At 46.7% G+C, this 20,334-nt stretch overlaps 1 protein-coding gene across 1 annotated transcript in view; it reads left to right on the plus strand.

Moving 5' to 3' along the window:
• Nucleotides 1–20,334, plus strand: part of LOC120987819 (chromaffin granule amine transporter-like) — a 91,416-nt gene that overhangs the window by 59,439 nt on the left and 11,643 nt on the right. The window contains exons 8-10 of the mRNA XM_040415912.1: nt 10,881–10,924; nt 11,015–11,075; nt 11,219–11,314. Coding sequence (XP_040271846.1) covers nt 10,881–10,924; nt 11,015–11,075; nt 11,219–11,314 — 201 coding nt within the window. The remainder of the gene's footprint in view (nt 1–10,880; nt 10,925–11,014; nt 11,076–11,218; nt 11,315–20,334) is intronic.

The following is a 20,334-nucleotide window of genomic DNA, read 5'->3' on the forward strand; positions in this document are numbered from 1 at the left end:
GTAGGTTATAGAGAGTTGTTTGCCATTAAAATGACTTTTGAAGAGTGGCGTCATTGGTTGGAAGGAGCGATTCATCCCGTTACGGTAATTACTGATCACAAAAATCTGGCCTACCTGCAGTCGGCTAAACGTCTGAACTCCAGGCAGGCCAGATGGTTGTCGTTTTTTTACTAGATTTAATTTAATTGTCACTTATTGTCCTGGGATTAAAAACGTCAAGGCGGATGCCTTGTCGGGTAGCTTTCCCGGGGAAAAGAAGGGGTGTTATTCGGAGGATCCTGCTCCGATATTGTCTGATGGGGTGGTTGTATCCTGAACTTGAGCCAGAGATGTTGGAGGCCCAGGGAGAGACACCCAATTCCTGTCCTCCAGGGAAGTTGTTTGTCCCTTCGGAACTACGACACAAGGTGTTTAAGGAACATCACGATACTGTTCTTACGAGACACCCTGGGAGCAGATCCACTGTGGATCTCATTTCTCGAAGTTTCTGGTGGCCAAGGTTACGTAAATGTGTTGAGGGCTATGTGGCAGCTTGCGAAACTTGTGCGCGTGCTAAGGTGGCTCATACTCGGCCTTCAGGTTCTCTACTTCCCTTTGCTTAATTCTTCTGGGAAAACTGTGATTCTGGTGGTTGTTGACCGCTTCAGCAAGATGGCGCACTTTATACCATTATTGGGTTTACCTAATGCCAAAACTCTCGCTCAAGTGTTTGTCGATAACATCGTGAAACTACACGGCATTCCCTCTGATGTGGTGTCTGATAGAGGGACTCAATGTGTTTCTAGATTCTGGAAGGAGTTCTGTACTCGTCTGGGGGTCCAATCGTCCTTCTTTTCGGCCTTTCATCCTCAGTCGAACGGGCAGACTGAGCGCACTAACCAGAATCTGGAGACTTATTTGAGATGTTTTGTCTCTGAGAATCAAGAGGAGTGGTCCTCATTTTTGTCGTTGGCTGAGTTTGCCATAAATAACCATAGACAGGAGTCCACTGATAAGTCAAAGTTTTTTCGTGCATATGGGTTCCATCCGCAGTTTGGCATATTTTCTGGTACTGAGACGTCTGGTATACCTGAAGAGGAAAGATTCTCCTGTTCGTTGTCATCTATTTGGCGGAAGATTCAAAACAATTTAAATAAAATGGGCAAAAAGTATAAACGTATGGCTGACAAGAGATGTGTGAGTGGTTTGGACCTGAGAGTGGGTCCACAAGAAGCATTAAGTTGAAGGTACACTCTTGGAAGTTGCTGCCAAGGTTTATTGGGCCGATAAAGTTGGTCCTGGGTGTCCGGACGCCACCTGTAGAAGGGGGGGGTACTGTCACAGTCCCTCCTGTGAGAGAGGTAAGAAGATCGGATAGACTTGCTGCACGTGAGGCTATCTGACAGGTCTCTCTGTTTTCCTCTATGTATGTTGTTGTTTGGCAGGATCTCACCTCTCCTCAGGTGCCGCTCATTATCAGTGATGAGGCTCTATTTAGATCCGCCTCATACTGCTGACCTTGCGGTTGATAGTTTCTGCTTGGAGTTGCTAATACTGGTTTGTCTTGGATCTCTTGCTTCTCCATACATCTCTAAGCTAAGTACTTGTTGCCTTCGCTGTTTCTTATTATCTGGTGTGTGTTGTTTCTAGGCCTCAGGGAGACACAGGTTCCTTCATTCTCGAAGGAACCAGCTGTCTCGTCAGCTTTAGCAGGGCTTAGGTATCCGGTGTATGAGTATTTCCACCATCAGGATCTGTTCATACAGGCAGGAGTTAGGGAAAGGCCTAGGGATTACTAGGGGGGTCACCATCCCTCTTCCTTAGCTTTTGAGGCCTAGATTTCTGTATATTCGTTGGGGTGTGTATTTGGTGTTTTCCCTTCCCCTTAAAGAGGACCTTTCACTAGAATAGAAAATCTAAACAAAGTATACAGACATGGAGAGCGGCGCCCGGGGATCTCACTGCACTTACTATTATCCCTGGGCACCGCTCCGTTCTCCCACTATGCCCTCTGGTATCTTCGGTCACTAAGTTATGGTAGGCGGAGATTTCAGTCACTAAGTTATGGTAGGCGGAGTCTGCCCTTGTTCTGCTGTAGCGCTGGCCAATCGCAGCGCAGAGCTCACAGCATGGGAGGTTATTTTCTCCCAGGCTGTGAGCTCTGCGCTGTGATTGGCCAGCGCTACAGCAGAACAAGGGCAAACTCCGCCTACCATAACTTAGTAACCGAAGATACCGGAGGGCATAGCGGGAGAACGGAGCGGCGCCCAGGGATAATAGTAAGTGCAGGGAGATCCCTGGGCGCCGCTCTCCCTGGGCGCCGCTTAGTTTAGATTTTCTATTCTAGTGAAAGGTCCTCTTTAACCTGTGACATAAGGATGATTGACATTGTCCTTGTAGTGGGGATCCAGCAGGGTGGTAATCAGCAGTAGTATGAATGAGGGCAAGTCGGCGGTTGTTGCGCAGACACTACAGCATGTAGTCGCTCATGTGTGCCAGGCTGGCCAGAGGCAACGACAAGCTGTCCTCAATGGCAGGTGTATTGTCTGTGTCCTCTGTATCCCCCCCCAGCCACGGTCCAGTGATGCCTGTGAGACGACAGGCTAACAGAAACAGGGTGAGGACACCGAAAGCGCACACAGATGGCCCACACTTTCTGCAGCAGCTCTGACATATCAGGGTAATTTTCCAGGAACCTCTGCATGACCAAGTTCAGCACATGTGCCAGGCAATGGATGTCTGTCAAACCAGCTAGGCCCAGAACTGTGGGGCTTGAGGCTCACCGGCACCAACCACTCATCGGTCTGTTCTTCCATGCCCACCCACAACTCCTACATGGTATGGGGTCTTTCCCCCAAACAGATGAGTTTCAGAACAGCCTGCTGTTGTTTCCCCCTGGCTGTGCTGAAGTTGGTGGTGTAGGTGTTGCACCGACTTGATGAGGGGGCGGTAGTGGAGGAACAGGGGGAGGAGGCACCAAGAAACCTCCAGCAATCCTCGGTGGCAGTAGGACATGCGCCAAAGCGCTTTCAGCCTCAGGCAAAGCCGCCACTACATTTACCCAGTGGGCAGTTAGGAAGCTATAACGTTCCTGCCCGTGCTCACTGGTCCACGTATCAGTGGTTATGTGCACTGCGGTGTTGCGCAGTGCACAACTAATTTTTTTCCGACACTTGTTGCGGGGACAGGCCAACTGGAAAAGTAGTAGCAGCTGGAAACCACGTAGCCTGAGGCAGCTGCCATAATGACTTTTTTTTTAAAACTGTCAGTCTCCACAAGATGGAATGGCAGCATTTCAAAGGCCAGTAATTTTCAAATGCTGGCATTCAGGGCCAGGGCTCGTGGAATGGTAGGGGGGTACTTCATCTTTCGTTCCAGTGTTTGGGGATGGACAGCTGACACTCTGAGCCATCCAATCTACTACCGCCTCTACTTGTTCTGGCTACACCATTCTTAGTGCGGTATTCGGGCCTACTAAATGAGGCAGAACTTCCTGTCGCCTGCATGCACCAGAGGAAGGTGTTTTATTTGGGTGCGTAGCTGGCACAGATCGACAATGTCTTCTCCCTGCAGCAGGAGCTCCACCACCACCACCAGCAGCACCACGTCCCTTATTTGAGGCTCTGTTCATTTTTAATGGTCACCCAGGAGATAGGCTGACAGACGAACAATTGTATTTCTGTGTAACAACGGCAAGGAATGGGTTTGGCGGTCCCAAATATAGGTATGTGGCAGTGACACAATTAACAGACCTTTTAACTATTGTTTTTTTGTGTGACAACTGCAAGGAACGGGATTTGCAGCACAAAAATAGGTATGTGTCAGCAACACAATTAACAGACGGATTAATTATTGTTTTTCCGTGTCACTGGTGCAAAGGAGTAGTATTACACCGGCCAAAAATGCCTCTTGGCTGGATACAAAAGTGTTTCCAAGCTGTGATACTTGGCAGAGGGGGTGCTGCTAGGTATTAACCATGCTAGGTGCCCACATTTTTGCTTCCTTTCTTATTATTTTAAGAATGTAAAATATGAAAAAATATATAATGTTTTTGCTTAAAATACATCTCTAACTTTATGGCTTTTGGAGATTATTTTATCTTCAACTTGCTTAACTGTTCACAGTAACAGTAATTGTGACTAGGGCTGCCCAAACTTATTTAACCACCTCAGCCCCCCTAGCTTAAACACCCTTAATGACCAGGCCACTTTTTACACTTCTGACCTACACTACTTTGACCGTTTATTGCTCGGTCATGCAACTTACCACCCAAATGAATTTTACCTCCTTTTCTTCTCACTAATAGAGCTTTCATTTGGTGGTATTTCATTGCTGCTGACATTTTTACTTTTTTTGTTATTAATCGAAATTTAACGATTTTTTTGCAAAAAAAGGACATTTTTCACTTTCAGTTGTAAAATTTTGCAAAAAAAACGAGATCCATATATAAATTTTTCTCTAAATTTATTGTTCTACATGTCTTTGATAAAAAAAAAAATGTTTGGGTAAAAAAAAAAATGGTTTGGGTAAAAGTTATAGCGTTTACAAACTATGGTACAAAAATGTGAATTTCTGCTTTTTGAAGCAGCTCTGACTTTCTGAGCACCCCACAAATTACCCCATTTCGGAAAGTAGACACCCTAAGGTATTCGCTGATGGGCATAGTGAGTTCATAGAACTTTTTATTTTTTGTCACAAGTTAGTGGAAAATGATGATTTATTTTTTATTTTTTTCTTACAAAGTCTCATATTCCACTAACTTGTGACAAAAAATAAAAACTTCCATGAACTCACTATGCCCATCACGAAATACCTTGGGGTGTCTTCTTTCCAAAATGGGGTAACTTGTGGGGTAGTTATACTGCCCTGGCATTTTAGGGGCCCAAATGCGTGCGAAGTAGTTTGAAATCAAAATCTGTAAAAAATGGCCGGTGAAATCCGAAAGGTGCTCTTTGGAATGTGGGCCCCTTTGCCCACCAATACCTTTGTCACACATCTGGTATTGCCGTACTCAGGAGAAGTTGGGCAATGTATTTTGGGGTGTCATTTTACATATACCCATGCTGGGTGAGAGAAATATCTTGGCAAAAGACAACTTTTCCCATTTTTTTATACAAAGTTGGCATTTGACCAAGATATTTATCTCACCCAGCATGGGTATATGTAAAATGACACCCCAAAACACATTGCCCAACTTCTGAGTACGGCGATACCACATGTGTGACACTTTTTTGCAGCCTAGGTGGGCAAAGGAGCCCACATTCCAAAGAGCGCCTTTAGGATTTCACCGGCCATTTTTTACAGATTCTGATTTCAAACTACTTACCACATATTAGGGCCCCTAGAATGCCAGGGCAGTATAACTACCCCACAAGTGACCACATTTTGGAAAGAAGACACCCCAAGGTATTCCGTGAGGGGAATGGCGAGTTCCTAGAATTTTTTATTTTTTGTCACAAGTTAGCGTAAAATGATGATTCTTTTTTTTTTTTTCTTACAAAGTCTCATATTCCACTAACTTGTGACAAAAAATAAAAACTTCCATGAACTCACTATGCCCATCACAAAATACCTGGGGGTGTCTTCTTTCCAAAATGGGGTCACTTGTGGGGTAGTTATACTGCCCTGGCATTTTAGGGGCCTGAATGCGTGAGAAGTAGTTTGAAATCAAAATCTGTAAAAAATGGCCGGTGAAATCCGAAAGGTGCTCTTTGGAATGTGGGCCCCTTTGCCCACCTAGGCTGCAAAAAAGTGTCACACATGTGGTATCTCCGTACTCAGGAGAAGTTGGGCAATGTGTTTTGGGGTGTCATTTTACATATACCCATGCTGGGTGAGATAAATATCTCGGTCAAATGCCAACTTTGTATAAAAAAAATGGGAAAAGTTGTCTTTTGCCAAGATATTTCTCTCACCCAGCATGGGTACAGTTGTGTTCAAAATTATTCAACCCCCAATGAATTTAGTGTACATTTGTAATTGTGTTCAGAATGAAATCTTACAAGGACTTTTTAAAGAACCAAATGCAACTAAAATGACATCAATTGTTTTTGTAATACAGTATTAAATGTTTTTTTTTGTGATTTCTTCATTGACACAATTATTCAACCCTTTAAAGACTACCACTCTTAAGAACAGAGGTTCAGTCAAGTGTTTTCGATCAGGTATTGAAAACACCTGTGGATGTCAAGGAGCAGCAATCAAGCATAATAAGCACCAATTAGGCAGATTTAAAAGGACTGTGATACTCAGCTCCTTCTAGACATATACTGGTGTGTTTACAAACATGGTGAAGTCGAGAGAATGGTCCAGGAAGACAAGAGAAGAGGTGATTTCTCTCCACAGGAAGGGCAATGGCTATAAGGAGATTGCAAAGATGTTAAACATACCAAGAGACACCATAGGAAGCATCATTCGCAAATTCAAGGCAAAGGGCACTGTTGAAACACTACCTGGTCGTGGCAGAAAGAAGATGCTGACTTCGACTGCTGTGCGCTACCTGAAGCGCAAAGTGGAGAAAAGTCCCCGTGTGACTGCTGAGGAACTGAAAAAAGATTTGTCAGATGTGGGTACTGAAGTTTCAGCTCAGACAATAAGGCGCACACTGCGTAATGAAGGCCTCCATGCCAGAACACCCAGGCGCACCCCCTTGCTGTCTCCAAAGAATAAGAAGAGTTGACTGCAGTATGCCAAAAGTCATGTGGACAAACCACAAAAGTGTTCTGTGGACTGATGAAACAAAATTAGAACTGTTTGGGCCTATGGATCAACGCTATGTTTGGAGGAGGAAGAACAAGGCCTATGAAGAAAAGAACACCTTGCCTACTGTGAAGCATGGTGGGGGGTCAATCATGCTTTGGGGCTGTTTTGCTTCTACAGGTACAGGGAAGCTTCAGCGTGTGCAAAGTACCATGAATTCTCTTCAGTACCAGGAGATATTGGATGAAAATGTGATTCAGTCCGTCACAAACCTGAGGCTTGGGAGACGTTGGACCTTTCAACAGGACAATGATCCCAAGCATACCTCCAAGTCCACTAGAGCATGGTTGCAGATTAAAGGCTGGAACATTTTGAAGTGGCTATCGCAGTCACCAGACTTAAATCTGATTGAGAACCTCTGGTGGGACTTAAAGAAAGCAGTTGCAGCGCACAAGCCTAAGAATGTGACTGAACTGGAGGCTTTTGCCCATGAAGAATGGGCGCAGATACCCGTAGATGGCTGCAAGACACTTGTGTCAAGCTATGCTTCACGTTTAAAAGCTTTTATAACTGGAAAAGGATGTTGTATTAAGTACTAAGATTGAATGTCACTTGGGGGTTGAATAAAACTGATAATGATGTGAGCACAGAAAAGATATTTGTGGTTATTTCATTATAAATGTTATGTTATATTTGTCTGACTTACAAGTGCCTCTTTGATTTAATTGTAAACAAGATGACTGAAATGATCAAAATCAATGTCAAACTGGCCAAAACACTCAATTTCAGTGGGGGTTGAATAATTTTGAACACAACTGTATATGTAAAAAGACACCCCAAAACACATTGCCCAACTTCTCCTGAGTACGGTGATACCAGATGTGTGACACTTTTTTGCAGCCTAGGTGTGCAAAGGGGCCCACATTCCAAAGAGCACCTTTCGGATTTCACCGGCCATTTTTTACAGATTTTGATTGCAAACCACGTCTCACGCATTCGGGCCCCTAAAATGCCAGGGCAGTATAACTGCCCCACAAGTGACCCCATTTTGGAAAGAAGACGCCCCAAGGTATTTCGTGATGGGCATAGTGAGTTCATGGAAGTTTTTATTTTTTGTCACAAGTTAGTGGAATATGAGACTTTGTAAGAAAATAAAAAAATTAAAAAAAATCATCATTTTCCGCTAACTTGTGACAAAACAAAAAAAAATTCTAGGAACTCGCCATGCCCCTCACGGAATACCTTGGGGTGTCTTCTTTCCAAAATGGGGTCACTTGTGGGGTAGTTATACTGCCCTGGCATTCTAGGGGCCCTAATGTGTGGTAAGTAGGTAAATGACCTGTGAAATCCTAAAGGTGCTCTTTGGAATGTGGGCCCCTTTGCCCACCTAGGCTGCAAAAAAGTGTCACACATGTGGTATTGCCGTATTCAGGAGAAGTTGGGCAATGTGTTTTAGGGTGTCTTTTTACATATACTCTTGCTGGGTGAGAGAAATATCTCGGCAAAAGACAACTTTTCCCATTTTTTATACAAAGTTGGCATTTGACCAAGATATTTATCTCACCCAGCATGGGTATATGTAAAATGACACCCCAAAACACATTGCCCAACTTCTCCTGAGTACGGCGATACCAGATGTGTGACACTTTTTTTGCAGCCTAGATGCGCAAAGGGGCCCACATTCCTTTTATGAGGGCATTTTTAGACATTTGGATCCCAGACTTCTTCTCACGCTTTAGGGCCCCTAAAATGCCAGGGCAGTATAAATACCCCACATGTGACCCCATTTTGCAAAGAAGACACCCCAAGGTATTCAATGAGGGGCATGGCGAGTTCATAGAATTTTTTTTTTTTTGGCACAAGTTAGCGGAAATTGATTTTATTTTTTTTTTTCTCACAAAGTCTCCCTTTCCGCTAACTTGGGACACAAATTTCAATCTTTCATGGACTCAATATGCCCCTCAGCGAATACCTTGGGGTGTCTTCTTTCCGAAATGAGGTCACATGTGGGGTATTTTTACTGCCCTGGCATTCTAGGGGCCCTAAAGCGTGAGAAGAAGTCTGGAATATAAATGCCTAAAATTTTTTACGCATTTGGATTCTGTGAGGGGTATGGGGAGTTCATGTGAGATTTTATTTTTTGACACAAGTTAGTGGAATATGAGACTTTGTAAGAAAAAAAAATAATAATTTCCGCTAACTTGGGCCAAAAAAATGTCTGAATGGAGCCTTACAGGGGGGTGATCAATGACAGGGGGGTGATCAATGACAGGGTGGTGATCAATGACAGGGGGGTGATCAGGGAGTCTATATGGGGTGATCACCCCCCTGTCATTGATCACCCCCCTATAAGGCCTATAAGGCTCCATTCAGATGTCCGTATGTGTTTTGCGGATCCGATCCATGTATCCGTGGATCCGTAAAAAACATACGGACATCTGAATGCAGCCTTACAGGGGGGTGATCAATGACAGGGGGGTGATCAATGACAGGGGGGTGATCAGGGAGTCTATATGGGGTGATCACCCCCCTGTCATTGATCACCCCCCCTATAAGGCTCCATTCAGATGTCCGTATGTGTTTTGCGGATCCGATCCATGTATCCGTGGATCCGTAAAAAACATACGGACATCTGAATGCAGCCTTACAGGGGGGTGATCAATGACAGGGGGGTGATCAATGACAGGGTGGTGAAAAATGACAGGGGGGTGATCAGGGAGTATATATGGGGTGATCACCCCCCTGTCATTGATCACCCCCCTATAAGGCTCCATTCAGATGTCCGTATGTGTTTTGCGGATCCGATCAATGTATCCGTGGATCCATAAAAAACATACGGACATCTGAATGCAGCCTTACAGGGGGGTGATCAATGACAGGGGGGTGATCAATGACAATGGGGTGAAAAATGACAAGGGGGTGATCAGGGAGTCTATATTTGGTGATCACCCCCCTGTCATTGATCACCCCCCTATAAGGCTCCATTCAGATGTCCGTATGTGTTTTGCGGATCCGATCCATGTATCCGTGGATCCGTAAAAAACATACGGACATCTGAATGCAGCCTTACAGGGGGGTGATCAATGACAGGGGGGTGATCAATGACAGGGTGGTGAAAAATGACAGGGGGGTTATCAGGGAGTATATATGGGGTGATCACCCCCCTGTCATTGATCACCCCCCTATAAGGCTCCATTCAGATGTCCGTATGTGTTTTGCGGATCCGATCCATGTATCCGTGGATCCGTAAAAAACATACGGACATCTGAATGCAGCCTTACAGGGGGGTGATCAATGACAGGGGGGTGATCAATGACAATGGGGTGAAAAATGACAAGGGGGTGATCAGGGAGTCTATATTTGGTGATCACCCCCCTGTCATTGATCACCCCCCTATAAGAGTCCATTCAGATGTCCGTATGTGTTTTGCAGATCCGATCCATGTATCCGTGGATCCGTAAAAAACATACGGACATCTGAATGCAGCCTTACAGGGGGGTGATCAATGACAGGGGGGTGATCAGGGAGTCTATATGGGGTGATCACCCCCCTGTAAGGCTCCATTCAGACGTCTGTATGTGTTTTGCGGATCCGATCCATGTATCCGTGGATCCGTAAAAAACATACGGACATCTGAATGGAGCCTTACAGGGGGGTGATCAATGACAGGGGGGTGATCAATGACAGGGGGGTGATCAGGGAGTCTATATGGTGTGATCAGGGGTGATCAGGGGTGAATAAGGGGTTAATAAGTGACAGGGGGGGTGTAGTGTAGTGGTGTTTGGTGCTACATATTACTGAGCTACCTGTGTCCTCTGGTGGTCGATCCAAACAAAAGGGACCAGCAGAGGACCAGGTAGCAGGTATATTAGACGCTGTTATCAAAACAGCGTCTAATATACCTGTTAGGGGTTAAAAAAAATCACATCTCCAGCCTGCCAGCGAACGATCGCCGCTGGCAGGCTGGAGATCCACTCGCTTACCTTCCGATCCTGTGAACGCGCGCGCCTGTGTGCGCGCGTTCACAGGAAATCTCGTGTCTCGCGAGATGACGCATATATGCGTGACTGTGCGCAGGGCTGCCGCCTCCGGAACGCGATCCTGCGTTAGGCGGTCCGGAGGCGGTTAAATATTCTTTTAAACAAAGGTAATTTAGTGATATATGTCATGATGTTCCTCACAATGCTATTTGTTATCCACAGCTCTACAGCTCTGTATGCTGCGATTTGACAAGTTTGTTCCGGGGGTGAGTATATAGAATCTTAATATAAAAAAATCTTTGAAATGAGCAGAACTACTAGACCCGGCACTAAGCAATTGTGTTGTTCTTCCATAGGGCATTCCAGCGACATCCTACTTGACACTTCTCAAGGACCCTTACATTGTAGTGGCTGCAGGTAAGTTACATTACCGGCCATTTCATATTCAGTGTATAGCAAAGATAAACAGCTTACTACAAAATCTGGTGGTACACTGGGGTATTTATATCAGAGAATGGCAACCCTGTGCTTACATATCGTATTCTTCCGTTTCTTCCTAGGGGTTTTTTGCATTGACTATCTGTCATTTGGAGTTGTTGCACCCACCCTGCCCATATGGATGTTGGAAACGATGTGCTCGTCTGACTGGGAATTAGGTAGATGTCAAACTGATTGCTTGCACATTACATTCAAGGTGTTGTCTCACTTCAGCAAGCAGCATTTATCATGTACAGAAAGTTAATACAAGGCACTTTATAATGTATTTTTATTATCCATGTTGCTTCCTTTGCTGTCTTGATTCAATTTTCCATAGCATTATACACTGCTCCTTTCCATGGTTACGACCACCCTGTAATCCAGCAGTGGTGGCCATGCATGTACAATATCGGAAAAAGCACAGCCGGTTCTGGTGGCTGGGAACGCAGGAGTGCGCATAGTTTACCACTTTTTTCTATAGTGTGCAAGCACGACCACCGTTGCTGGATTGCAGGGTGGTCATAACCATGGAAACGAACAGTGTATAATGTGATGGAAAAAGGAATCCAGCCAGCAATGGAGGCATTATGGACAATCATAATACATTAGTAAGTGCCTTGTATTTACTTTCTCTACATGATAAATCTTATTTTCTGAAGTGAGCCCGTCTCTTTAAATATGTCTACAAAACTACTTTATAGCCTAATAAGGCAATAAGTTGACTGGGGTCTACTAGTAGATCTCTGACAGGTCTTGAGTAGATCACAATGCCTTAAGTTGCCCATGCACTAGAGATTTTATTTTTCAGTTTTCCAAACGGTTGGCCTTCTCTGTCGGTCTGCAAGGGGAGACTCCTGTCATAGGATGGAGGTAGTGGGACATACAGTACCTTTAGGGGTTCTATTGAACAGCAGAGGAATTAGGCAGAAGGAGCAGGGCCGTCTTTACCAAGGGGCAAAAGGGGCAGCTGCCCCGGGCCCAGTTGCTCCTGGGGGGCCCAAGGCAGCTGCCTCTTGAGCCCTGCTAGCTACTGCCCCGGGTGTCAAGCTGTCAGCTACACAGGCATCGTACTGTGTTAAAGTTGTGATCTAGGACCTTAATGACATCATCACCATGTGACCAGTAACCTAGCAATTACTGGTCACATGGCTATGAGGTCATCACAGGTCCTAGCAGGAATTAACTGTGGAGCTTTTTTGTGTGAAGATTACATCAGAAAAAGGTGACAGGGGCTGTTATGTTAATATACTGTAAACTACTGTATAGTGGGGTGCTGTATATTGTGTGGGGGCCTGTATACTGTGGGGGGCTGTATACTGTGTGGGGCTGTATACTGTGGGGGGGCTGTATACTGTGGGGGAGCTGTATACTGTGGGGGGGGCTGTATACTGTGGGGGGCCTGTATACTGTGGGGGCCTGTATACTGTGGGGGCTGTATACTGTGGTGGGCTGTATACTGTGTGGGGCTGTATACTGTGGGGGGCTGTATACTGTGGGGGGCTGTATACTGTGTGGGGGCTGTATACTGTGTGGGGGCCTTTATACTGTGGGGGGCTGTATACTGTGGGGGGCTGTATACTGCGTGGGGCTGTATACTGTGGGGAGGGCTGTATACTGTGTGGTGGGCTGTATACTGTGTGGGGCTGTATACTGTGTGGGGCCTGTATACTGTGGGGGGCTGTATATTGTTGGGACTGTATACTGTGTGCTGGGCTGTATACTGTGTGCTGGGCTGTATACTGTGGGGGGCTGCATACTGTGTGGGGGCCTGTATACTGTGTGGGGGCCTGTATACTGTGTGGTGGACTGTATACTGTGTGGTGGGCTGTATACTTTGTGGGAGGCCTGTATACTGTGTGGGGGGCTGTATACTGTGTGGGGGCCTGTATACTGTGTGGGGGCCTGTATACTGTGTGCTGGGCTGTATACTGTGTGGGGGGGCTGTATACTGTGTGGGGGCCTGTATACTGTGGGGGGGCTTATAACTGTGTGGTGGGCTGTATACTGTGTGGGGGCCTTATACTGTGTGGGGGCCTTATACTGTGTGGGGGCCTTATACTGTGTTGGGGCCTGTATACTGTGTGGGGGGCTGTATACTGTGTGGTGGGCTGTATACTGTGTGGGGGGGCTGTATACTGTGTGGTGGGCTGTATACTGTGTGGTGGGCTGTATACTGTGTGGGGGGGCTGTATACTGTGTGGGGGCCTGTATACTGTGGGGGGCTTATACTATGTGGTGGGCTGTATACTGTGTGGGGGGGCTGTATACTGTGTGGGGGCTGTATACTGTGTGGGGGGCTGTATACTGTGGGGGGGCCTGTTTAGTGTGGGGCCTGTATACTGTGTGGGGGGCTGTATACTGTGTGGGGGCCTGTATACTGTGTGGGGGCCTGTATACTGTGTGGGGGGCTGTATACTGTGGGGGCCTGTATACTGTGGGGGTCTGTATACTGTGGGTGCGGTATAGTGTGGAGTGCTATACTGCTGTACTGTATAGTGTGGGAGGCTGTATCGTGTATATTTTGGGGTGCTGTATACAGTGAGGTGTTGTATACTGTGGGGTGCTGTATACTGTGGGCTGCTATACTGCTCTACTATATACTGTGGGGTACTGTATAGTGTGGGGTGCTATACTGTATACTGTGTGGTGCTGTATACTATAGGGTGCTATACTGCATACTGTGGGGTGCTGGGGTGCACTGTAACACTAGAGTGAGCCGAGCCCCGGTCTCCTTCCTGCAGAGAGGTGCCCACTTCCAGCCTGAGCCCAGCTGCCCAGAGCACTGATCCTGAGCCGCTGGAGTCTTCAGAACTGGAAGTATTTACAGTCATTCACTGTACTCTACCAGATGTGTGGATTTTTTGTGTGTGTGTTGTGGTGGAGGGCGTGATTGCCTGCTAAGGTGTGTGAAGGCAGGATCCAGGGGGCCCAAGTAAATTTTTGCCCAGGGTCCAATCAATATTAAAGACGGCCCTGAGAAGGAGACACAAATTCTTTTGCAGAGACACAACTTTACTGTAACTTACCTTATGATTTGCAATTCTTTTCTTTACCGGAGGTCACATCAATTGAACACTTTGAATTATAACACACAGACTGTGCAGTTTTCTATTTAAACAGGGCTTTGCTTGTTCTTTATTTTGTTGCACAAAATAAACCTATAACTTTTACATTTAGACTCAAAACAAAAATCAACCACTGCTGGGCAGTAACTAAAAAGTGGCTTACTACCCACTACTCAAGTAAAATTACATTACCTCACATTAAGAGCACATGTCCACTTTGAGGCTACCAATCACAGTAGCCTCAAAGTGGACATGTGCTCTTCAGATGGCTCTCTCTAGTGCACATTTTGCAGCTTAATAGACCACTAATCAGCCAGACGGTGTTGAAAATTTTTTTTGTACTGACCAGGAAGGAAAAGAACCCACTACAAACCTGCCCATCATTCCATTCCATAAACATCCAGCTAGGGATTGTACAGTTCATGGCACCCTATTGGTCTGTAAGGAAGGGAACGCCTGCCATGAGAATATAAAAAAAGGGTCAAAAACAGAACCTGGAAATTATAGGTCGGTAAGTCTAACATCTGTCGTAGGTAAACTGTTATACGAGATGCTATCTTAAAGTATCTCAGTGAAAATAAGCAGGTAACACTGTATCAGCACGTCTTCATGAGGAATTGGTCAAATTAATTTAATCAGTTTCTATGAGGAGGTAAGTTCTAGACTGGACCGGGGTGATTCAACGGATGTCGTTTATCTTGACTTCTCCAAAACATTTGATATAAGTGTTGAACGAGCACCAAAGTGCTCGGGTGTTCAGGTGCTCGGGTCGAACACCTCGCGACGCTCGGGTGCTCTACCAAGCACCCAAGCACATTGGAAGTCAATGGGAGAACCCGAGCATTAAACCAGGCACCCCCTGCTCTGAAGAGGGGAGGGTGTCTGATTCATAGGAAAAAGTCAGAAATTGGTGGAAATACCACTGAAATGGTTGGGAACAGCATGATGTCTGGATGCATCTTGGACTCCCAGGTCGCTGCTGGGAACAATGTTGTTCGAGTAGTACGCCACTTTTACAGACTGACAATAATACGCACAAAACCGAAGATAAAATAGATTTTAGAGGAAAAATTGTTAGGAAACATTCTTTCCTGTATATTTACTTGTATATAAAGTGCAAGTGCTGCCAAAAATTACAAGGAAGAGGTACTCCGATACAAACTGTATATCACATAATGGAGGGCCTCATTCACATTGTGGTACAATTGTTCAGGTAGTGGGATTCCTACACTCATAAAGCCTATGCACTAAGTCAGTGTTTTCCAACCAGTGTGCCTCCAGCTGTTGCAAAACTACAACTCCCAGCATGCCTGCACAGCCAAAGGCTGCCCGGGCATGCTGGAAGTTGTAGTTTTGCAACATCTGGAGGCACACTGGTTGGGAAACACTGCACTAAGTGAAAGGGCTTCCAAAAATGTCAAGGAACCGGCACTCCAAAACACCCTTTATTACACATAAAGGAGGGCATCATACACCCTTGAAAAATTATGATTGATGGCCTGCTGGTGACCCTCAAAAACATTAGGAGCAAGGGCCTGCTGGTGACCCTCTAAAACATTAGGGGCGATGGCTTGCTGCTGATCTGACCATCTAAAACTTAAAAGGCGAGTGCCTGCTGCTGATCTGACCATCTAAAACATTATATGTGAGGGCCTGCTGGTGAGCTGACCCTCTAAAAGTTTGTAGGTAAAGGCCTGCAGGTGAGCTGACCCACTAAAACATTACATGTGAGGGCCTGCAGGTGAGCTGACCCTCTAATAGATTGTAAGTGAGGCCCTGCTGGTGAGATGACCCGGTAAAACATTATGGTTGAGGGCCTACTGGTCAGCTGACCCTCTAAAACATATATGTGAGGGCCTGCAGGTGAGCTGGCCCTTCTAAAAGATTGTAGGTGTAGGCCTGTTGGTGAGCTGACCCTCTAAAACATTATATGCGAGGGCCTGAGGTGAGCTGACCCTCTAAAACATTGAAGGTGAGGGCCTGCTGGTGAGCTGACCATCTAAAACATTACATGTGAGGGCCGGCAGGTGAGCTGAGCCTCCAAAAGATTGTAGGTGAGGGTCTGCTGGTGAGCTGACCCTCTAAAAGATTGTAGGTGAGGGCCTGCTGGTGAGCTTACCCTGTAAAACATTATGGTTGAGGGCCTGCTGGTGAGCTGACCCTCTAAAACATTACATGCGAGGGCCTGCAGGTGAGCTGACCCACTAAAAGATTATAGGTGAGGCCCTGCTGGTGAACTAACCCTCTAGAACATTACATGCGAGGGCCTGCAGGTGAGCTGGCCCTCTAAAAAATTGCAGGTGAGGGCCTGCTTGTGAGCTTACCTTCTAAAACATTATATGTGAGGGCCTGCAAGTGAGCTGACCCTCTACAACATTAGGAGCGAGGGCAGACTAATAAGCATGTTGATATGATGGAAGAGGAGGAGGAGGACGAGAAAAGGAAGATTGAACCATATACCCTTTTTTGTGGTGGAAGGGGTGCATGGGAATACAGTGTATTCAGTACATTATAAAAAACACATTTAAAGTGTGTTTATGTTCAGCCGCTTTCCTCTGGTGGAGTAGAGAAGTCAGGGGAAATCCAGGCCTTGTTCATTTTTATAAGAGTCAACCTGTCAGCATTTTCAGTTGACAGGCAGATGCGCTTATCAGTTATTATGCCCCCAGCAGCACTAAATACCCGCTCAGACAAAAGGCTGGGGGCAGGGCAGGCCAGCACCTCGATGGCGTAGAGTGCCAGTTCGTGCATGTGTCCAGCTTGGACACCCAGTAGTTGTAAGGCACAGAGGGATCATTGAGGACGATCTGCTACATACTCCTTCACCATCTTTAAAAATTTTTCCCTCAAGGAACTACGTACTCTGCCGCCCTCGTTGTCAGCTGGAAATGGTATTCTTCTGGTATTGCACCGTTTTGCTCGTCCTCTCCACTACAGGTATGAGAGATGAGAAGATCTCTTTGTAGTGGGGGTCGAGAAGGGTGAACAACCCGTAATCAGTGTTCTCCAAAATGCGTAGAACACATGGGTCACGGGAAAGGCAGCCTAACATAAAGTCAGCCAAGTGTGCCAGAGTCCCAACAGGCAAGACGTTGCTGTCATCATCAGGAGGATTACTCTCAATCTCCTTATCCTCTTCCTCCTCTTCTGCCCTTCCACGCAGAACAGATGGAATTAAACTTCCATGGGTACTACACTCTGTAGCAGAGGCAACCATCTCCTGCTCCTCCTCATCATCATCATCATTCAATTTGCGCTGAGAAGACGAACTGAGGGTGGTCTGGCTATTACCCTGTGTAATGTCTTCCCCCATTTCCACTTCTTCCACATGCAAAGCGTCGGCCTTAATTGTGAGCAGCGAGCATTTGAGTAGACACAGAAGGGGGATGGTTACGCCGCTCACCATCTGTGTTGATTCCTCAAAGTTTCTTAAAACCTCACAGAAGTCAGACATCCATGCCCACTCCTTGCTTGAGAAGAGCGGAAGCTGACTGGAAAGGCGACCACCATGTTGCAGCTGGTATTCCACTACTGCCCTCTGCTGCTCACAAAGCCTGGCCAACATGTGGAACGTGGAGTTCCAGCACGTGCTCACGTCGCACAACAGTCGGTGAGCTGGCAATTGTAAGCGCTGCTGCAGCGTTGATAGACCGGCAGAAGCTGTTGATGACTTGCGTAAATGGGCACACATGCGGCGCACCTTCACCAGTAGCTCAGGCAAATTGGGGTAGGTTTGGAGAAACCACTGAACCACTAAGTTGAAGACGTGGGCTAGGCATGGGATGTGTCTGAGCTTGCCGAGCTCCAAAGCCGCCACCAAGTTACGGCCATTATCAGACAAATCCATGCCTGGTTCTAGGTTGAGTGGCGAGAGCCACAGCTAAGTCTGGTCCCTTATCCCCTGCCACAGCTCTGCGGCGGTGTGCTGTTTGTCACCTAAGCAGATCAGCTTATGCACGGCCTGTTGACGCTTCCCCACTGCAGTGCTACACTGCTTCCAGCTACCGACTGATGGCTGACTGGTGCTGCAAGAAGATAAATCTGAGGTGGAATTTGAGGAGGAGGCAGAGGAGGAGAAGTGGGGGTTGAAGCCACTAACGTAGGTGGTGGTGGAATTAGTGCCAGCAATACTTGGCGTCGGTAGCACCTGTGCCATCCCAGGGAACTACTCGCTCCCGGCCTCCACAACGTTCACCCAGTGTGCTGTCAGGGAAATGTAGCGTCCCTGGCCAAAAGCACTTGTGCATGTGTCAGTAGTTAAGCAGACCTTCTCAGTAACTGCGTTGTTCAGGGGACGGGTGATGTTACGGGACACATGTTAGTGTAAGGCAGGCACGGCACACAGTGAAAAATAGTGGCGGCTGGGGACTGCATAACGAAGGATGGCCGCCGACATCAGGCTGCGGAAGGCCTCAGTGTCCACAAGCCTAAATGGCAACATTTAAAGGGCCAGCAATTTGGAAAGATGCACATTTAATGCTATGGCCTGTGGGTGGGTGACTGGGTATTTGCGCTTGCGTTTAAATGCCTGGGGTAAGGACATTTGGACACTTCGCTGGGACATGGAAATGGATGTGGTCGCTGATGGTGCTTGCGAAGGTCCAGGTTCAGGGCGGGAGGCATCCGGACCTGCGCCTTCGACAGGGGTTTAGCCAGCACATAACACAGGAGAAGAGGAGGCAGTGGTGTGACCCGCAGACACAGATTGTGGACCCAGGCATTTGGCCCACCTATTACGGTGCTTTGATGCCATGTGGCGGGTCATGCTGGTGGTGGTGAGGTTGCTAGTGTTCACGCCCCTGCTCATTTTTGTATGGCACAGGTTGCAAATTACAATTCTTTTGTCATCCGCACTTTCCTCAAAAAAGCGCCAGACTGCGGAACACCTACCCCTTAGCAAGTGAGATTTCCGCAAGGGTGTGCTCCGGGGAACAGTTACGGACCTGTTTGATGTGGCCCACCTACTCCCTTTTGCCACCCCACTGCCTCTTCCAGCCTGTTACAATGCTGCTGATCCCTCCCCCTCTGTACTGCTGTCCTGGCTCTGCTTAACACCTTCCCAGGTTGGGTCAGTGACTTCATCGTCCACCACCTCCTCTTCCACTTCCTCACTCTGCTCATCCTCCTGACTTGATGACCTAACAACAACCTCAGTTATTGACAACTGTGTCTCATCCTCATCATCAACCTCTTGAGACAGTAATTGCCGTTGACTTATTGGCAACTGTGTCTCATCATCATCATCATCCACCTCGTGAAACACTAATTGCCATTCCCCACCGTCATCTTCTTGTGACTGTGGATGCTCAAGAGTTTAGGAATCAAGGCACAAGATCTCATGTCCCTTTTCAAGTGGGCTTGTCGAGAGGCCCAAATGAAGGAATTGTGCTGAAAAGAGCTCCTCGGAATATCCGAGTGTGGGATCACTTATTTGGCAAGACTCTCCATGGTGGGAGGAAGCAGGATCAGGGTGAGGATTGTGTTGACCAGACTCTTGGCTAATGAGACTAGACTTGGTGGAAGACAGGGTGGTGCTTAACCGACTGGAAGCATTATCTGCTGCAATCCAACTGACCACCTGGTCGCACTGGTCTGACTTCGACAGCGTTGTCCCGCGCCGCCCTGCAAACTGGGACATGAAGCTATGTATCATGGATGATTGTTTTTCTTGTGCTCTGGCAGCAGGCACAGTTTCTGTGCGCCCAGGTCCACGGCCTCTGCGTGCACCATCAGTATCACGGCCTTTTCCCTGTCCCTTACTGCTTGCCTTCTTCATATTAAATGTTATATATGCTTGAAAGTTTGTCACACGTACAGTAGCGTAGGACTTGTAAGTGTATGCGCAAAAAAATAAAAAAAGATATTTGGGATGTGGAAACGTCACAAAGGAGATATACCACAGATAATGCCGCTGATGTCAGCAGCGGCTAATAAAAAATTACCGGGAATGTAAATTTTGGATGTGGAAACGTTACACAGGAGATGTAGCCCAGCTAATGTCACTGTCCGCAGCAGACACCGTATATGGAAAAAGTGCACTGAATGTCACAGATATTTTTGGGATGCGCACACGTTACACAGGAGATGTAGCGCAGATAATGTTGCTGTCTGCAGTGGGCTAACTATTGTACGCT

Source organism: Bufo bufo, chromosome 1 (genome assembly GCF_905171765.1).
Source record: "Bufo bufo chromosome 1, aBufBuf1.1, whole genome shotgun sequence".
Lineage (NCBI taxonomy): Eukaryota > Metazoa > Chordata > Amphibia > Anura > Bufonidae > Bufo > Bufo bufo.